This window comes from Pelophylax lessonae (assembly GCF_965119305.1).
Source record: "Pelophylax lessonae genome assembly, chromosome: 5".
NCBI classification, from domain to species: Eukaryota; Metazoa; Chordata; class Amphibia; order Anura; family Ranidae; genus Pelophylax; species Pelophylax lessonae.
Genome location: NC_138772.1, coordinates 337,814,026 through 337,831,521, shown reverse-complemented (window position 1 = coordinate 337,831,521; position 17,496 = coordinate 337,814,026). Strand labels below are relative to the sequence as shown.

Sequence of the window (17,496 nt, the reverse complement as noted above, 5' to 3'; positions counted from 1 at the left end):
TTAAAAATAACAATAACAATCTTAAAGAAACAGTGTTGCCCTGCGCACACGCGAGAATGCAAGAGTATGCATGTGTATGGTAACAGCATGCCAAGTATTGCCGTGAACATTGGAGCCAGAGCAATAATTCTAGGCAAATAATTTACTGGTTAACTTGAAAACTTGTAAAGGATTTTAAAACTTCACCTTTGGACAATTTTGGGTACTGTAGTTTTTTTTTTCCATTTTACAGGCATGTGCAATGTTAAGACTTGACATGTTTAGTATTATTTACTCAACTCAACTGCATCTTTTATATTTTAACAAAATGTGGGTGTCTGTATGCACTAAAATTCATTCTAGCCCATTTTTTCCTGAAGATATAGATGGCATAAATATATACGACATAGAAACAATTCCAACTGCCCCAATTTGTATTCTATAGGGCTTCTGCTTTCAGAAGATATATATTTGTTCTGGGGTTTTAAGTAATTTTCTAGCAAAAATGGCAAATAATAACATACTGTATGTGCAAAAAACTTTAAATTGCTCCAGTGCTGCGCTGTCTATAATTCAAAGTTTTAGTCATAAATAATAAAAAGAAAGACTGATATAAACTGTGTAACCAAATATCAATATAATATGAAAACAGACATATACTATGCTGAGAAAAAACTGGTATATATTACCAATACTCTGTGATAAACGTGCAAAAAATAGTAATGAAAAATAAGTATGCAAATAAAGATAAAAATAAAAAAATTCAATGATTTGGTTACAAAGGTGTCCCTTCACCATAAATTTCTGAAATTAGTGTGTAAATAATCCTTATCTTCATCCAAAGTGTCACCTCTGTGTTCACTAGCCTCTTTCCTGAATAACACTTGAATACCGCATGTAGTTATAAGTTTCCAATGGGCCTGCACCACTAGATGTCCTCTGTGGTTCAAGCTAAAGCCGACTGCTTTAGACGCATTCATAGATTTCCACAGATCATCTCGCCATATAGTGTGGGATAGGGGTATATGAAGAATAGTCTTATAGTTTAGTAGTTAAAACTATTTATTCAAATAAAGCTCATAAACATACATTGAAAAACAGTGTGTTCAGAGTTTGTAACACGCACGCCGGGCTCGTTCCGGGATTTACGCCACTTCCGGTGTCTTCGTTTATGCCCTACATGTTACGTCACGACTTCTTCAGGGGATCAATCACATGATCCTGATGTAACGCGTAGGGCATAAACTGAGGTACCGGAAGTGACCTAAATCCTGAAACCAATCCAGTGCTCATGTTACAAACGCTGGACACACTGTTTTTAAATTTTATTTTTTTGAGCTTTATTTAAATAAAAAGTTTTAACTACTACACTATGAGACTATTCTTCATATAACCCTATCTATCCCAGACTATGGTGAGATGATCTGTGAAAATCTATGAATACGTATTAAGCAGTCGGCTTTAGCTTGAACCACAGAGGACATCTAGTGGTGAAGAAGCAGTACAACAGGCCCATTGGAAACTTATAGGATTATTTACACACTAGTTTCCTAAATTTATGGTGAAGGGACATCTTTGGAACCACATCATTGACTTTTTTATTTTTATCTTTATTTGGATACTTATTTTTCATTACTATTTTTGCACATTTATCACAGAGTATTGGTAATATATACCAGTTTTTTCTCAGCATAGTATATGTTCGTTTTCATATTATATTGATATTTGGTTACATGGTTTATATCAATCTTTCTTTTCATTATTTATGACTAATACTTAGAATTTTAGACAGCGCAACACTTTATTTCAACTACTTTCATTCTGATATTTGGTTACACGTTTTTTAACATAATTTATTTTTATTATATATGATTGACACTTTGAATCATAGACAGCACAGCACTATATACCAATCACTTTCGTTCTGATCTCAAGCTTTGGATGAGCTTTTTAGTGCAAGCAGCAGTCTGCACAATAATCGTTATACATACTTACACCTGATAGTGCAAGAGTTCACAGATAGTTTTGACACATTTGCTTCATATTTTGTGATATTCTCTGTACTATTTCATGATGAATACAATTGTTGACGCTGAATTGTATATGTCTACAGCCCAAGAATATTGCACAGATTGCACATTCTCTATGTTGGATACATATGCATCAAGCAAACAATTGTCAAATCCTAATGGGAAGAAAGGGCACCTAATGCTTCCAATGCCATCACTATTTCCACTATAAATTGTCAACTGTTGGCTGAATCCCCCCACTGACATCTCATATCGTTCAGGAACCTCAGTGGTGGAATCTTTTGCACAAATTTCAATAAAAGATGTCAAGCTAAATGCATTCCATTGCTAGCTGAACACTGCCTACATAATACACGAGTCTAGTCTAGAAATAATAAAAGAAAACATATGAAACAATTAAAGCAGTAACTTATTTGTATAACTCCATACACAGCCATATTTATTAAGCTTTTTCAAAGAGTTTTGATGATATGCAAACTGCAGTAAGCAATAGCCACCACTTGGATTTCAGTGTGCTGCAGTCTGGATATTTAACAAATAGCTCCTTGCGTCATATGGAATATCACACTCCCTATTGAATAATACTGTAAATAATACTGATAATAAAACTGGTTATCCTTATGCAAAGTAAGTTACCTAGTAAGTTTAGTCCCAATCTGTTGCCGAAGTTCCAGCCTTTCCTCATCTGTCTGCACGGGGAGAATATTCTTCTCCTCCAACTCTCTCTTGGAGGGTCTGTTGCTTAACTTAATCGCCAGCGAATCCTTCCTGAGGACTTTTAATGCCAAGGAGTCTTGGAAAATAGAATGATTAACAGCTAAATAATTATAATCCTCAATGTAACAGCAGAGTAAAGACAATGTTACACAGTTCATTATTCTTTCAATACCACATATTGCAAATATGGAGTTTTTAAGTATTGTTGATTTGACATACAATATTTTGCTAATTTTTTAATTAAATATTAATTAATATCTTTAATGGGGACACAGGCAGCAACAAAAATCAGACAGTTATTTTACTTCCTCTCTACGCTCTACCTTTCCAAATTTATAAAAATTAAATGCCTTTAGTTATACTTTAGACTGACAATGTGGTTTCTAGTGTAGTGCATCTAGCACTATACCATAGTTCAAACTCTTCTCACGCTAGGATTTTCCCTTCTACAATGGGTATAGCGCCACTTCCAGCTCCAATATGTCTATTTTTATTTTCATAGCAAGTATGAATTATTATGCACACATTATCAGCTAATGCTTATACAACAGACAGTCCTGATATATGAATAAGCTGAATTAGCCAATATTGGTAAAATATAAATTGTCAAATACATACTTGTGTATAATGAGCTGTCATCATCTTCATCTGTATCTTCATCTGTATCATCGTCATCATCTCTGGAGTAGAGGCAGGAGTCATCATCATCATAGTTTGATTCATGAGGCACGTTTTCCTTGTCATCTTCACATTCAATAACAACGGTTGGCACTTGTCTCATGTCAGAATATCCACCGAGTCCTCCTTTTGACATGCCATCTCCTCCATGCAAACCCGAGCTATGATGATAAATAAAACGACTACAATTACTTTGTTCCAATATCATAATGCAATATTGTAAGGTATATTGATACATAAAAAACAGTAATTTATTCAATGGGGTAGCTTTTTATGTGTATAGGTATAACATCTAGGTTTACTCAGAAATCTATAGTATACTGGTATACTGTAACTTTCCATAATGTCAGAAAGGGAACTTTTTTATTTTTATTATTAAGACTTTGACCTAAAAGTTTGCTATCAGATACTGTAGTGCTCTTCTTAGATGCTTCCATTTTTTTTTTTTTTTTTTACAAAATTATTACAGTTTTAAAAAAATATACCAGAAAGATAACTGCCCCAGATATGTTACATATATATACAATTATGACTGACTATACTGCACCTGTATCATGGTCATCTTCAGCGTAGTTATCTGTGATTCAACATACCATTTAAAGAAATCAGATAAAGTATATCTAAAACTCATACTTTTTAATTTTGGATATAGTTAGGAAGAGTTAAAAGCACAAAGAACAAATATCCAAGTAGTAGATGATAGTGTGCAGAACTGTATTGCTATTTACAAGAGACCACTGTAGTTTTTTTTTTTCTCTATTTTTCACAACTTCCTTTCCTTTAGATGCAACAGGAAGTGACAGGACATCTTTTCAATGTGCGGGAAATCCCCTCCTACACAGTTGTCATCATAAGTGTGCGCAGCCTATTGCATTAGGGTGTGCACCCCAAAGCTCAAACACGCATGGCTGTGTAAATCTATATATATGTGTGTGTGAATATATATATATATATATATATATATATATATACATATATATATATATATATATATATACAGTGGGTACGGAAAGTATTCAGACCCCCTTAAATTTTTCACTCTTTGTTATATTGCAGCCATTTGCTAAAATAATTTAAGTTCATACTTCTTCCTCATGAATGTACACATAGCACCCCATACTGACAGAAAAACACAGAATTGTTGACATTGTTGCAGATTTATTAAAAAAGAAAAACTGAAATATCACATGGTCCTAAGTATTCAGACCCTTTGCTTAGTATTTAGTAGAAGCCCCCTTTTGATCTAATACAGCCAGGAGTCTTTTTGGGAAAGATGCAACAAGTCTTTCACACCTGGATTTGGGGATCCTCTGCCATTCCTCCTTGCAGATCCTCTCCAGTTCTGTCAGGTTGGATGGTAAACGTTGATGGACAGCCATTTTTAGGTCTCTCCAGAGATGCTCAATTGGGTTTAAGTCAGAGCTCTGGCTAGGCCATTCAAGGACAGTCACGGAGTTGTTGTGAAGCCACTCCTTCGTTATTTTAGCTGTGTGCTTAGGGTCATTGTCTTGTTGGAAGGTAAACCTTCGGCCCAGTCTGAGGTCCAGAGCACTCTGGAGAAGGTTTTTGTCCAGGATATCCCTGTACTTGGCCGCATTCATCTTTCCCTCGATTGCAACCAGTCGTCCTGTCCCTGCAGCTGAAAAACACCCCCACAGCATGATGCTGCCACCACCATGCTTCACTGTTGGGACTGTATTGGACAGGTGATGAGCAGTGCCTGGTTTTCTCCACACATACCGCTTAGAATTAAGGCCAAAAAGTTCTATTTTGGTCTCATCAGACCAGAGAATCTTATTTCTCACCATCATGAGTCCTTCAGGTGTTTTTTAGCAAACTCCATGCGGGCTTTCATGTGTCTTACACTGAGGAGAGGCTTCCGTCGGGCCACTCTGCCATAAAGCCCTGACTGGTGGAGGGCTGCAGTGATGGTTGACTTTCTAAAACTTTCTCCCATCTCCTGACTGCATCTCTGGAGCTCAGCCACAGTGATCTTTGGGTTCTTCTTTACCTCTTTCACCAAGGCTCTTCTCCCCCGATAGCTCAGTTTGGCCGGACGGCCAGCTCTAGAAAGGGTTCTGGTCGTCCCAAATGTCTTCCATTTGAGGATTATGGGGGCCACTGTGCTCTTAGGAACCTTAAGTGCAGCAGAAATCTTTTTGTAACCTTGGCCAGATCTGTGCGTTGCCACAATTCTGTCTCTGAGCTCTTCAGGCAGTTCCTTTGACCTCATGATTCTCATTTGCTCTGACATGCATTGTGATCTGGAAGGTCTTATATAGACAGGTGTGTGGCTTTCCTAATCAAGTCCAATCAGTATAATCAAACACAGCTGGACTCAAATGAAGGTGTAGAACCATCTCAAGGATGATCAGAAGAAATGGAAAGCACCTGAGTTAAATATATGAGTGTCACAGCAAAGGGTTTGAATACTTAGGACCATGTGATATTTCAGTTTTTCTTTTTTAATAAATCTGCAACAATGTCAACAATTCTGTGTTTTTCTGTCAGTATGGGGTGCTATGTGTACATTCATGAGGAAGAAGAATGAACTTAAATTATTTTAGCAAATGGTTGCAATATAACAAAGAGTGAAAGATTTAAGGGGGTCTGAATACTTTCCGTACCCACTGTATATATATATATATATATATATATATATATATATATATATATATAAAATGGACGGTGTCAATAGGGCAGTGGATGGTGGTGTTAGTAGTTTTTTTATTCTCTTATTATTTATTTACAATATTATTTTTTCGGAGTCCCATTGGGGTGCTTTTCTGAAGTTTTAGGGATCTAAACAGACCCCGGATGTCTCACTTATGAGACAGAGAAAGGGACTGAGGACAGAGATTCCCCAGTCAATTTCTCTGCAGCCTCAGCTGCACTGGACAGTGAATGAATGGGTAGCGCTCTGTGCTGAGCGGCTTCCTGTTAATTTACAAACTGAATCATAAAATAGTTTAATATGTTTCAGTTATGAATGGACACAGGAGCAACCGGTACCGATCACTCACTGTGTTCATTCAGAAAAGTCAGGGGTCCATAAATGACTGGGAAAATCTGCACCGCACGGTATGATTGAGGGGGGCAGGCACACTTGACATACCCTGTGCACACGCCTATGGTATGGAAAGATTTCCTTTCATTGTCTATGCGCAGACTAGGGGAGGGACAAAACCTGTGTGTGTTACTCAACTGCATCAAAGAAAAATCAGTGCCCATCCCAAGGCTCAACCGGGCTGACATTTTAAAAGGCTGACCCTTTTTTTGATCACCAAATTGTAGGGGGCCTGCAAACTTGATGCTCTCTTACTACCAATGAATGGCAATGTTTTTTTTTTTTTCTAGAGAAAAATACGAAAAAAAAAGGATGGACTGGAATGAAATTCCACCAACCACAAAGGTCCCAATCCTGACTGGATGTTAAACGCACAGGATTAGTTTACTTTACCCTATTATTCACTACTAGACTTGTCAGGTCAAGGGATTGGACCACACTAAACTGTGATTTTGCAACATTTAGGCTGGGTTCACATTTAATGCGAATTGGATGCAGGTTTCCCCGCATCCAATTTGCATGACAGGAGAATGTGACCGGCTCTCAATGGTTCTGTTCACACCCCTGGGGCGGCCACTGTCTGGATTAGGAAAAGGTCCTGTGCATCTTTGGATCAGTTTCAGGTCTGAAATCGGGCAAAAATTTGTGCCTAATTCGTACCTGCAACAGAGAACAGAGACGCACCAGACCCCCTGCTAAGAGCTGTGAGCGCAGCTAGTGTGAACCCAGGCCTTAAAGTGTATTCATAGCCTAAACTTTTATTTTTCTGTATAGAGTAGGGTAGCATTGAAAACCCCTATTAGGTTATTTGTTAAGATCTGTGCCATGCTGAGCAGATTTCCATTCACTCCCACTCCTTGAGATACAACAGAAGACGAAAGGAAATCTCCCATAAGTGAGGGGAGTTCTAATCGTCAACAGTTGTCCTCATTGAAAGACTTCCCCTTAGTTTTTGCTCTTATGGCAGTGCTAAAGTTTAGGAATTCCCCTACTTTCTGTTTTATTGACAATGGTCACCAGGACAAAAAAGAGGTGAATCACCCCAGCATGGAAAAAAAACAAAAAAAAACCTCATCAGTGGGTTTAACACTTCAACACTATCCAAAATTATTTTTTTTTTCCTTTACATACATTTTAACAGTTCTTGGCATCATTACTTTTTATATTTCCACAACCAGAGTATGTGATAAGGCATTTATTAGCACAGTGCATTTTAAACTAAACAAAATAGTGTATCACCATTCTAAGAGGGGCTGGATGATAGTAAGTACCTGCAATGTGTGAAAGCTCAGTTGATATACTCAATCCCAGCTGGATATAAACACTTGGCTCTCACAAGGAAGCATTCTGTGTTTGCAGTAATGCCATAATTGCTTAATAAAGCAAAATGCCAGTGCTGCTGCCAAATATTCTGCTTGGACATTAAAAAATTAATGCAGATGAATCCAAAGTGAGTCAGAATACTCATATATGTTTACATATCTGAGAATCGCAGCAGCAATCCTTAGCCTGTTATTGCTGAAAATTGCACGCATTCCTGGCTCCACTCCATTGGCAACAAGGAAACTAGACAGACCCACTATTATAGGTTTGTGCCATCTGAGACAGTAGTAGATTTGTGCCATGTAGATGAGATAAATCAGACAGAAAGTTTCCATTTATAACCCAGGGATAACTGCACTGTGATGTGCATCTGGTTCACTATGTATTATTGTGGATTTCAAAAGAGCATCAAGGCATACAACGCATACTGGGATATCTATATATTACCAGCGTTCATGATAGTGTCCTTCACATCTTCACTGCCACATTGTAGGCAAAATAATGATTTCACTATTACCCTTGTCATGGTCTCATGAATAAATTGACAGAATGAAGGCATGTTCTTATAGTCAGTAGCAAACTAAGTCTCTGTTCCATGTTTCCCATCAGAACAATTTTACATTGTATGTGCTGCCAACAAGCACCAATCAGATTAAAACAACTTTGAACAAAAGAAGGAATACAATTGATGACTATGGATAACACAGACCTAATTATTTCTTATGTTTTGATAAATGATTACAAATATATTCATGACATGATACGATCGGCTGTAGCTTTATGATCACCCATCTACTGCCCTGACTGGTTAAGGCATGAATGCCACTAGACCTCTGAAGGTATGCTGTGGTATCTGGCACCTGGTTAGTAGAAGATCCAAAGTCTTGTAAGTTGTGAGGTGGGGTCAAACTTGTTTTTCCAGCACATCCCACAGATGCTCAATCGGACTGAGTCTGGAGAATTTGGAAGCCAAGTCAATATACCTATCTTGTTGTTGTGTTCCTCAAACCATTCTTGAACCATTTTTGGTGAAGAAACATCCACATGAATGTCAGAACCCGAAGTAACATCCACATGAATGTCAGGACCCAAGGTTTCCCAGTAGAACAATGCCAAAAGCATCACCCTGCCTCCCCCGGCTTGCCTTCTTCCTATACTGTATACCAAGATAATATATTTTATTCACTTAACCTGCCAGAGGTCATAAAGTTAACCACTTGCCAACTGCCGCCTGACTATATACGGCGGCGGTCAGCCCCTCACAGGCAAAGTGACGTACCGGTACGTCACTAGCCTGTGAGCCATTAGGGGGCGAGCGGCGCCGCCGGAGGGGCGCTCCCGCCCCCGCTCGTTCCCTAAGCAGCCCGCGCGTGTGACCGGCGGACCCAATGTCCGCCGGTCACTCTCGATCGTCGGATACAGTGAAGGGTCCTTGATGTCAGTCAAGGGTCCGATCTGTCCGCCGCAATGTCGCAAGTCCCGCAAAAAAATCGCAGATCGCCGCCATGACTCGTTAAAAAAAAAACAATAAAAATTACAAAAATATTTCCCTTAGTTAGTAAACGCAATAACTTTTGCGCAAACCAATCAAAATACGCTTTTTGCGATTTTTTTTTACCAAACATATGTAGCAGAAAACAAATTGGCCTAAAATGTTAAAAAATTTTGATTTTTACATTTTTTTGGGGGAATTTCATAAAAAAAATGTGAAAAATATTGTTATTTTTGCAAAATTGTCACTCTTTTTTTGTTTATAGCGCATGATCAAAAAATTGCACAGATGATCAAAAACCACCAAAAGAAAGCTCTGTTTGTGTGAAAAAAAGGACGTCAATTTCATTTGGGTACAGCATCGCACGACCATACAATTGTCCGTTAAATTCACGCAGTGCCGAATCGCAAAATAGGCCCTGGTCAGGAAGGGGATAAAATCTTCCGGGGCTTAAGTGGTTAAGAGTATATCTATAATATATCTATTAACTTTTACCAAAAAACAGCAATGTGTAGACAAGCTGGTCTTGTTTTCAATGCATCTGCTATATTTCTCCTATGTTGACATCACAACTAAATGGAAGAGTAGATTTAGCTGAATTTTTGTTTCTAGAAATAGTTCAACAAGGCGCGCAATGGCAGAGAATATGATAATCGGTCAGCGGTATATGCCAAAGGCTTTTATATAAGAAGTGCTGACACAATCCAATCATATCTGATTCATCAGTGTAACACACTGGCTAAGCTTCAAATAGAAGGCCAGCTGATTGCTTCATAATTCACAGCTCCATCACCCCCCAGACTCTTATAGAAATATGCAGGAACTGTGGTGGAGTGCCTATGATGGAAAATGATAACATAAAATGCCTTGTTACACAAGGCGGCTCTTGACCTTTCCACAAAGAAAACAATCTTCATCTGTCTTTTAGCAAAGCTACCAGCTTAAGAACTATTTATAATAATAAGAAATCAAGATGTATTCTGCGGCCCATGGATGAAGGAAAACTACCATGGGTTCAGGCTGTGTAGCTGCTCCCCAAGCCTGTGAGATTGCTTTAGATGTGGCCTGCAGCACCTCCTAAACCTATAGTAGTTTACCTGTACTTAGACCAAATGATAAGAAAATAGAAGCCAAGGAACCCAAACCACTCTCATTCAACATTGGCAGCACAAATACACTCACCGGCCACTTTATTAAGTACACCTTGCTAGTACCCCTTTTGCCTTCAGAACTGCCTTAATTCTTCGTGGCATAGATTCAACAAGGTGTTGGAAACATTTCTGAGAGATTTTGATCCATATTGACATGATAGCATCACACAGTTGCTGCAGATTTGTCGGCTGCCCTTCCATGATGTGAATCTCCTAATCCACCACATTCCAAAGGTGCTCTATTGGATTGAGACCTGGTGACTGTGGAGGCCATTTGAGTACAGTGAACTCATTGTCATGTTTAAAAAACCATTCTGAGATGATTTGAGGTTTGTGACTTGGTGTATTATCCTGCTGGAAGAAGATGGCTACACTTTAGTCATAAAGGGATGGACATGGTCTGCAACAATACTAAGGTAGGCCATGCGTTTAAAGTAAACAATACTCAATTGGTACTAAGGGGCCCAAAGTGTGCCAAGAAAATATCCCCCACAGCATTACACCACCGACAGCCTGAACCGTTAATACAAGGAAGGATTGATCCATGCTTTTGTGTAGTTTGCTCCAAATTCTGACCCTACCATCTGAATGTCGCAGCTGAAATTGAGACTCATCAGGCCAGGCAACGTTTCTTCCAATCTTCTATTGTCCAATTTTGGTGAGCCTGTGCAAATTGTAGCCTTGGTTTCCTGTTCTTAGTGGACAGGAGAGGCACCCGGTGTGGTCTCCTGCTGCTGTAGCCCATCTTCTTCAAGGTTTAATGTGTTGTGCATCAGAGATGGTATTCTGCATACCCTGGTTATAACAAGTTATTTGAGTTTCTGTTTCCTTTCTATCATCTCAAACCAGTCTGCCCATTCTCCTCTGACCTCTGACATCAACAATCATCCACACACCCGCCGCTCACTAGATATTTTCTCTTTTTCGGACCATTCTATGTAAACCCTCACGATGGTTGTAAAAATCCCACTAGATCAGCAGTTTTTGAAATACTCAGACCAGCCCATCTGGCACCAACAACCATGCCACATTTACAGTCACTTAAATCCCCTTTCTTCCCCATTCCGATACTCGGTTTGAACTTCAGCAAATTGTCACCATGTGTAGATGCCTAAATGCACTGAGTTGCTGCCATCGATTGGCTGATTAGCAATTTGTGTCACCATCCAATTGAACAAGTGTACCTAATAAAGGGGCCGGTGAATGTATGACTCGGCAGTGTGCCTTTAACAATATTCTTTTGAATTCTGTGAGATGTAAATCTCAATTTACATGGTATCACAACTGTATATTTTTATGTTAGAACATTTACAGTATCTCACAAAAGTGAGTACACCCCTCACATTTTTGTAAATATTTTATTATATCTTTTCATGTGACAACACTGAAGAAATTACACTTTGCTACAATGTAAAGTAGTAAGTGCACAGCTTGTATAATAGTGTAAATTTGCTGTCCCCTCAAAATAACTCAACACACAGCCATTAATGTCTAAACCGCTGGCAACAAAAGTGAGTACACCCCTAAGCAAAAATGTCCAAGTTGGGCCCGAAGTGTCAATATTGTGTGTAGCCACCATTATTTTCCAGCACTGCCTTTACCCTCTTGGGCATGAAGTTCACCAGAGATTCACAGGTTGCTACTTGAGTCCTATTCCACTACTTCATGATGACATCACAGGGCTGGTGGATGTTAGAGATCTTGCACTCTTCCACCTTCCATTTGAGGATGCCCCACAGATGCTCAATAGGGTTTAAGTCTGGAGACATACTTGGCCAGTCCATCACCTTTACCCTCAGCTTCTTTAGCAAGGCAGTGGTCATCTTGGAGGTGTGTTTGGGGTCGTTATCATGTTGGAGCACTGCCCTGCGGTCCAGTCTCCGATGGGAGGGGGTCATGCTCTGCTTCAGTATGTCACAGTACATGTTGGCATTCATGGTTCCCTTTAATGAACTGTAGCTCTCCAGTGCCGGCAGCACTCATGTAGCCCCAGACCATGACACTCACACCACCATGCTGGACTGTATGCAAGACACACTTGTCTTTGTACTCCTCACCTTGTTACTGTCACACACACTTGACACCATGTGAACCAAATAAATTTATCTTGGTCTCATCAGACCACAGGACATGGTTTCAGTAATCCATGTCCTTAGTATGCTTGTCTTCAGCATACTGTTTGCGGGCTTTCTTTTGCATCATCTTTAGAAGAGGCTTCCTTCTGGGATGACAGCCATACAGACCAATTTGATGCAGTGTGCGGCGTATGTTCTGAGCACTGACAGGCTGACCCCCCACCCCTTCAACCTCTGCAGCAATGCTAGCAGTACTCATACGTCTATTTCCCAAAGACAACCTCTGGATATGACGACCATGGTGAGGCCTGTTCTGAGTGTACTATAGAATACAGGTGAAAGGGGTCATAGAAGACCTCTTAGAACGGCTGCAAAAAAGGGATGCTCAAACCAACTCAGTGAAATTAATAGAAAAAACTTTATTATGGATCAGGATTGACACATGGTTATAAAATTACCCCGACTTGGGGACACATTACAAAAATTCAACAGGTATGTCAAGAAAAATAATTACAGAAAACATACATAACATAAAAACAATGACACACACTCACAAGGCCGGCCTCACACACACTCCAGAAAATCAAACCAGTGGGAACCTTGGCTAACCGCATACATTCCAATCGGAATTTGTGAACGTGGTGAGCTCAGGGATCCACTGGTTGGCATGCCACAGTGTAAAAGTCAAAAAATGTAGTGATGGACCAATGTGGTAACATCAAATAGCAAGGGAACATGACCATCTAATATGTTACCGTTAGTACAACTTGATGCTACACGGCTGATATACTGATATCAAGGGAGTCCAAAGCTGGACTATACAATGCATAGAAGATTCCAAATATTCGACTCAGTAGCAGGCTAGACCATGACACTATGGTGATGAATACCAAAAACTCGGAATTTTCAAAGTAATTTCCACCATAAAGGAAAGGGTGTCTAAAGGAGTGTCTGCATACCGGATAGATTGGATTTGATATAGAGGATCAGTCCTGTGATGATCAAGAGCAAATATACTTTTTTTTGGGGGGGGGGGGGGATGGTACAGTTTCCTCTTGTATGTGGGGCAGCAATGTCAGGCCGACAATAGTTCCTCTGGGGCAGAGCGTCACTTACAATGTATAAGGAATGGAGGTGCGGGAGCAGGGGAGAGACGCAGTGCAATCTGCATCCTGCGCAGGCTCACACCAGGGTTAGGCTGAATCTTATAGGAAATGGTATTGACCATAGGCCAAATGATGGCCTTCCGCTGGTTGGTGTATTTTTGCTAGGTATCCACAGACAACCTGGTGGTCACGGCCTTTTCTCTATCCCCTATCGGTATAAAGTTAATGCTCACCATGCACTTGGATCTTATATCGGTGGGCTTCTGCTTGTTTTCCCAGGTAACATTAAGATGAGGGCCCGGCATGCAGGTATGGCTCCGGCCAGCCACAAGGAGACGGCGTGTTCCAATTTGGAGACAGGATTTCCGCACCTTGGATGGACGCTGGAGCGCATCAGTGGCTCTTCCGGGTTGTGCGGGGCCGGCGTGTGACGTCAATGCGTTTCAACATACCTGTTGAATTTTTGTAATGTGTCCCCAAGTCGGGGTAATTTTATAACCATGTGTCAATCCTGATCCATAATAAAGTTTTTTCTATTAATTTCACTGAGTTGGTTTGAGCATCCCTTTTTTGCAGCCGTTCTAAGAGGTCTTCTATGACCCCTTTCACCTGTATTCTATAGTATTGTTTCTTTGGCTGTGGTGGCTCCCTTCATACAATTTGAGACCAATTGGATTTCCAACGAGTCTCTTAACGGGTCTGTGTCCCGCCTACATAGGACACAGTAGTCTCACATCTTGGGTGCCTCCTCTGTTCTGAGTGTAACCTGTCCTGTTAAACCGCTGTATGGTCTTGACCATCATGCTGCAGTTTCAGGGTCTTGGCAATATTCTTATAGTGTAGGCCATCTTTTACGTAGAGCAATAATTTTTTTTTTAAGATCCTTAGAGAGTTCTTTGCCATGAGGTGCCATGTTGAACTTCCAGTAACCAGTATGACAGAGTGAGAGCGATAACACCAAATTTAACACACCTACTCCGTATTCACACCTAAGACCTTGTAACACTAACGGGTCACATGACACCGGGGAGGGAAAATGGGTAATTGGGCCCAATGTTGACATCTTTACTTAGTGGTGTACTCACTTTTGTTGCCAGCAGTTTAGACAACAATGGCTTTGTGTTGAGTTATTTTGAGGGGACAGCAAATTTACACTGTTATACAATCTGTACACTCACTACTTTACATTGTAGCAAAGTGTCATTTCTTCAGTGTTGTCACATGAAAAGATATAATAAAATATTTATAAAAATGTGAGGGGTGTACTCACTTTTGTGAGATACTGTATGTAGATAGTAATTCCAGACTGATATCCCAATTATTTGTACTGAGAAGTATATACAATGTAAATACAGTACCAGACATCTCAAGCTTTAGGAACTTTTGCATAAACATCTGTAACGCTGAATGTTTCCATGTTATAAACTTACTTGTGTTTTGTCAGGATGCAGATGTATAAGGTTTAACATGTCTTAACCTTAAACTCCAGTTTTGTTTTTATTTCAGACAGATACTGTGAGTTATCAACTACATCTGTATACTAGGCCTTGGCCTGCCTTTTTGATTACTCATGGTGTATAGAATATGGCACGAGTGTAAGATACATGTTATCATCACTTACTTATGTATATTATTTTTATCTTGGGAATCCTAAAATTAGGCCTTGACAATGGACTTTAAATTGTGCACTTATAGTGAACCTGTGCCCAGATTATGGACATTAAACGATTTACACATTTTTAACAAGCAGTAAAATAGCTTTAAACAAGCTCGCTCTCATCTCTAGCTGCTTGTAATGTGAAATAATTAATTTTTAAAGATTACTACAATTTTTCTAAAGCCAGGGTCATGCTGTGTGTTGATATTAGAAGGCTGGTAGCCTGCCAAAGTTGTGCTGCAATAGAAATTAATAGGAAAAATAAGATTCCTTGGCATCTGTTGTGAATTTTGAAAACAATTTTCCCCACAATGCTTATAACTACAGAGGTAAATGATGCTTGTTTTAAAGTGTTTTTACTGATTGTTCAGAATATGTAAATAGTTTTGTGTAAATAGTCAAAACATATGTTCACTTTAAAGAACACTAAACTTTTATTTGTGCACATGTTTATAAACAATTGTTTTGTACTATTTCTGTATTTATTTACACAAAATATTTATTTTACAAAGAAACATTATTACAGAGTGTTTATCGACATGTTTGCATGCTTTCTAGCAGGCTGTGTTAATCCATTAGTTAAAACATTGCTCTTTGTTCTATTTAGCTCAACAAGACAATAGCTGTTATCTGAGACTTGCTTTAAGCTCAATTTGGTTCCAAAATGGCTCAAATTGTTAAGTATGAAATATTCATATTCAATATTTTATATCTGCTCAATTAAAAAAAAGTTTTCTCTTTAGTCTTTTGAATATAAAGAAAGAAAACATAAAGAACACTATAGACTTCCTTTACTACACCTTGTCCTGTAGAATTAAAAGATGTTTTTAATGATTTTGTACAGTCAATATTAGTTGCAAAAATGTCTAGCAAAATTATATTTTCAATTAAAATACACCAAAATGAGAAATACACACAAACATAACAAAACTTCTAAATTCTTAATAACTCTAAAATATATTTGTTAAAAAATAATTAATATTTGTACATTTTAAATTGTGCCTTTTTGCAAAACAGTGAAAGTCATACGAATACAAAACTGTAAATCACCAACTTCATCTAAAACCCTTAAAGCTGGGCTTCATTACTGTTTGCTTTGGCAACACACAATCTGCCGTTTCGGTAGTTTCAGTGCCATTCATTTAAGACATAAGACACATAACAGAGGTATGATATATATATATATATATATATATATATGAAATAAACTCTAAATAGACAATGTAAATTTTGCCTCTTGACCCAATACTGACCTGTCCAGCTCCTTCCACTATCACAGCCACCACCAATATACTTTAGTGTCAGAGTCTCGAAGGAGCAGTGATGTGACCCCCCTCTGTCATGACAGTGCTTGGTCCTAGGGATTGCTCCTGGAATTGAGAACTGCCACATGGGAGGTCACATGCCCGCTCATAATTGCGCCTGCTAAGGTATCATCGGTCTGGAAAGGTGGGGTGGGGGAGGCTTTTTACAGATACTGTCATTTTGAAAAATACCCAGGTGACAGTACATACCAGTGTTAACAGGTTCCCTTTGGGAAAATATCACGGGTCTAACATAAACATGAGGTTTCATCTTTGAGCCTGAAAAAAAATATCAAGGATGCAGGCTTTTAAAGGGTTGCCTATGAGCACTTTTAGATACTGTTCCTTTTTGCTGTTTCTCAGGCGCACACAATTTTGAGACTTAACATATTTGGTATCTTTTACTCGACACAACCCCATCTTCAATATTTTACAAAAAATAATATATTGTGTTTGTGTGCACGAAAATTAATATGATTTTAACTTTTACTGACAATTTAGATTTTATAAAGCGTAGTGCAAATTTCGTTCAACATAAAAAATGCAACTGCTATAATTTCATTGCATAGGTCCTCTACTTTCAGATATTGTGTAATATTTCGGGGGTTTAAGTGTGTTTTCATGGAAAAAAATGGGCATTTCTGAATGTGTGCTCAAATTTAAAAAAAAAAAAAAAAAAAAAAAAAGGCTCTGGCAATGAAAGGGTTAATGATAGGGGCTATTTCCAGAAACTTCCCAAACTATGACTTCCCTTGGATATCTGGCAAAGTCTGCCGATGTCTATGACATGCAGAGAGTCAGGAACATGAATTCCTTAGGGATGCAAGGGATACCTTCTATTACATAAGGGTAGGAAATGCCGTTTCTCCTCTCACTTTCGTCACATGTTCAAGAAAGATCTGATCTTTATATATAGA

At 38.8% G+C, this 17,496-nt stretch overlaps 1 protein-coding gene across 1 annotated transcript in view; it reads right to left on the bottom strand.

Annotated features, from left to right (window-relative positions):
• The window catches only part of PHACTR1 (phosphatase and actin regulator 1), a 490,073-nt gene that overhangs the window by 25,805 nt on the left and 446,772 nt on the right, over positions 1–17,496 (bottom strand). Inside the window, exons 9-10 of the mRNA XM_082257554.1 lie at positions 3,345–3,565; positions 2,646–2,802 (exon numbers count right to left, since the gene is read on the bottom strand). Of these exons, the coding sequence (XP_082113680.1) occupies positions 2,646–2,802; positions 3,345–3,565 (378 nt within the window). The remainder of the gene's footprint in view (positions 1–2,645; positions 2,803–3,344; positions 3,566–17,496) is intronic.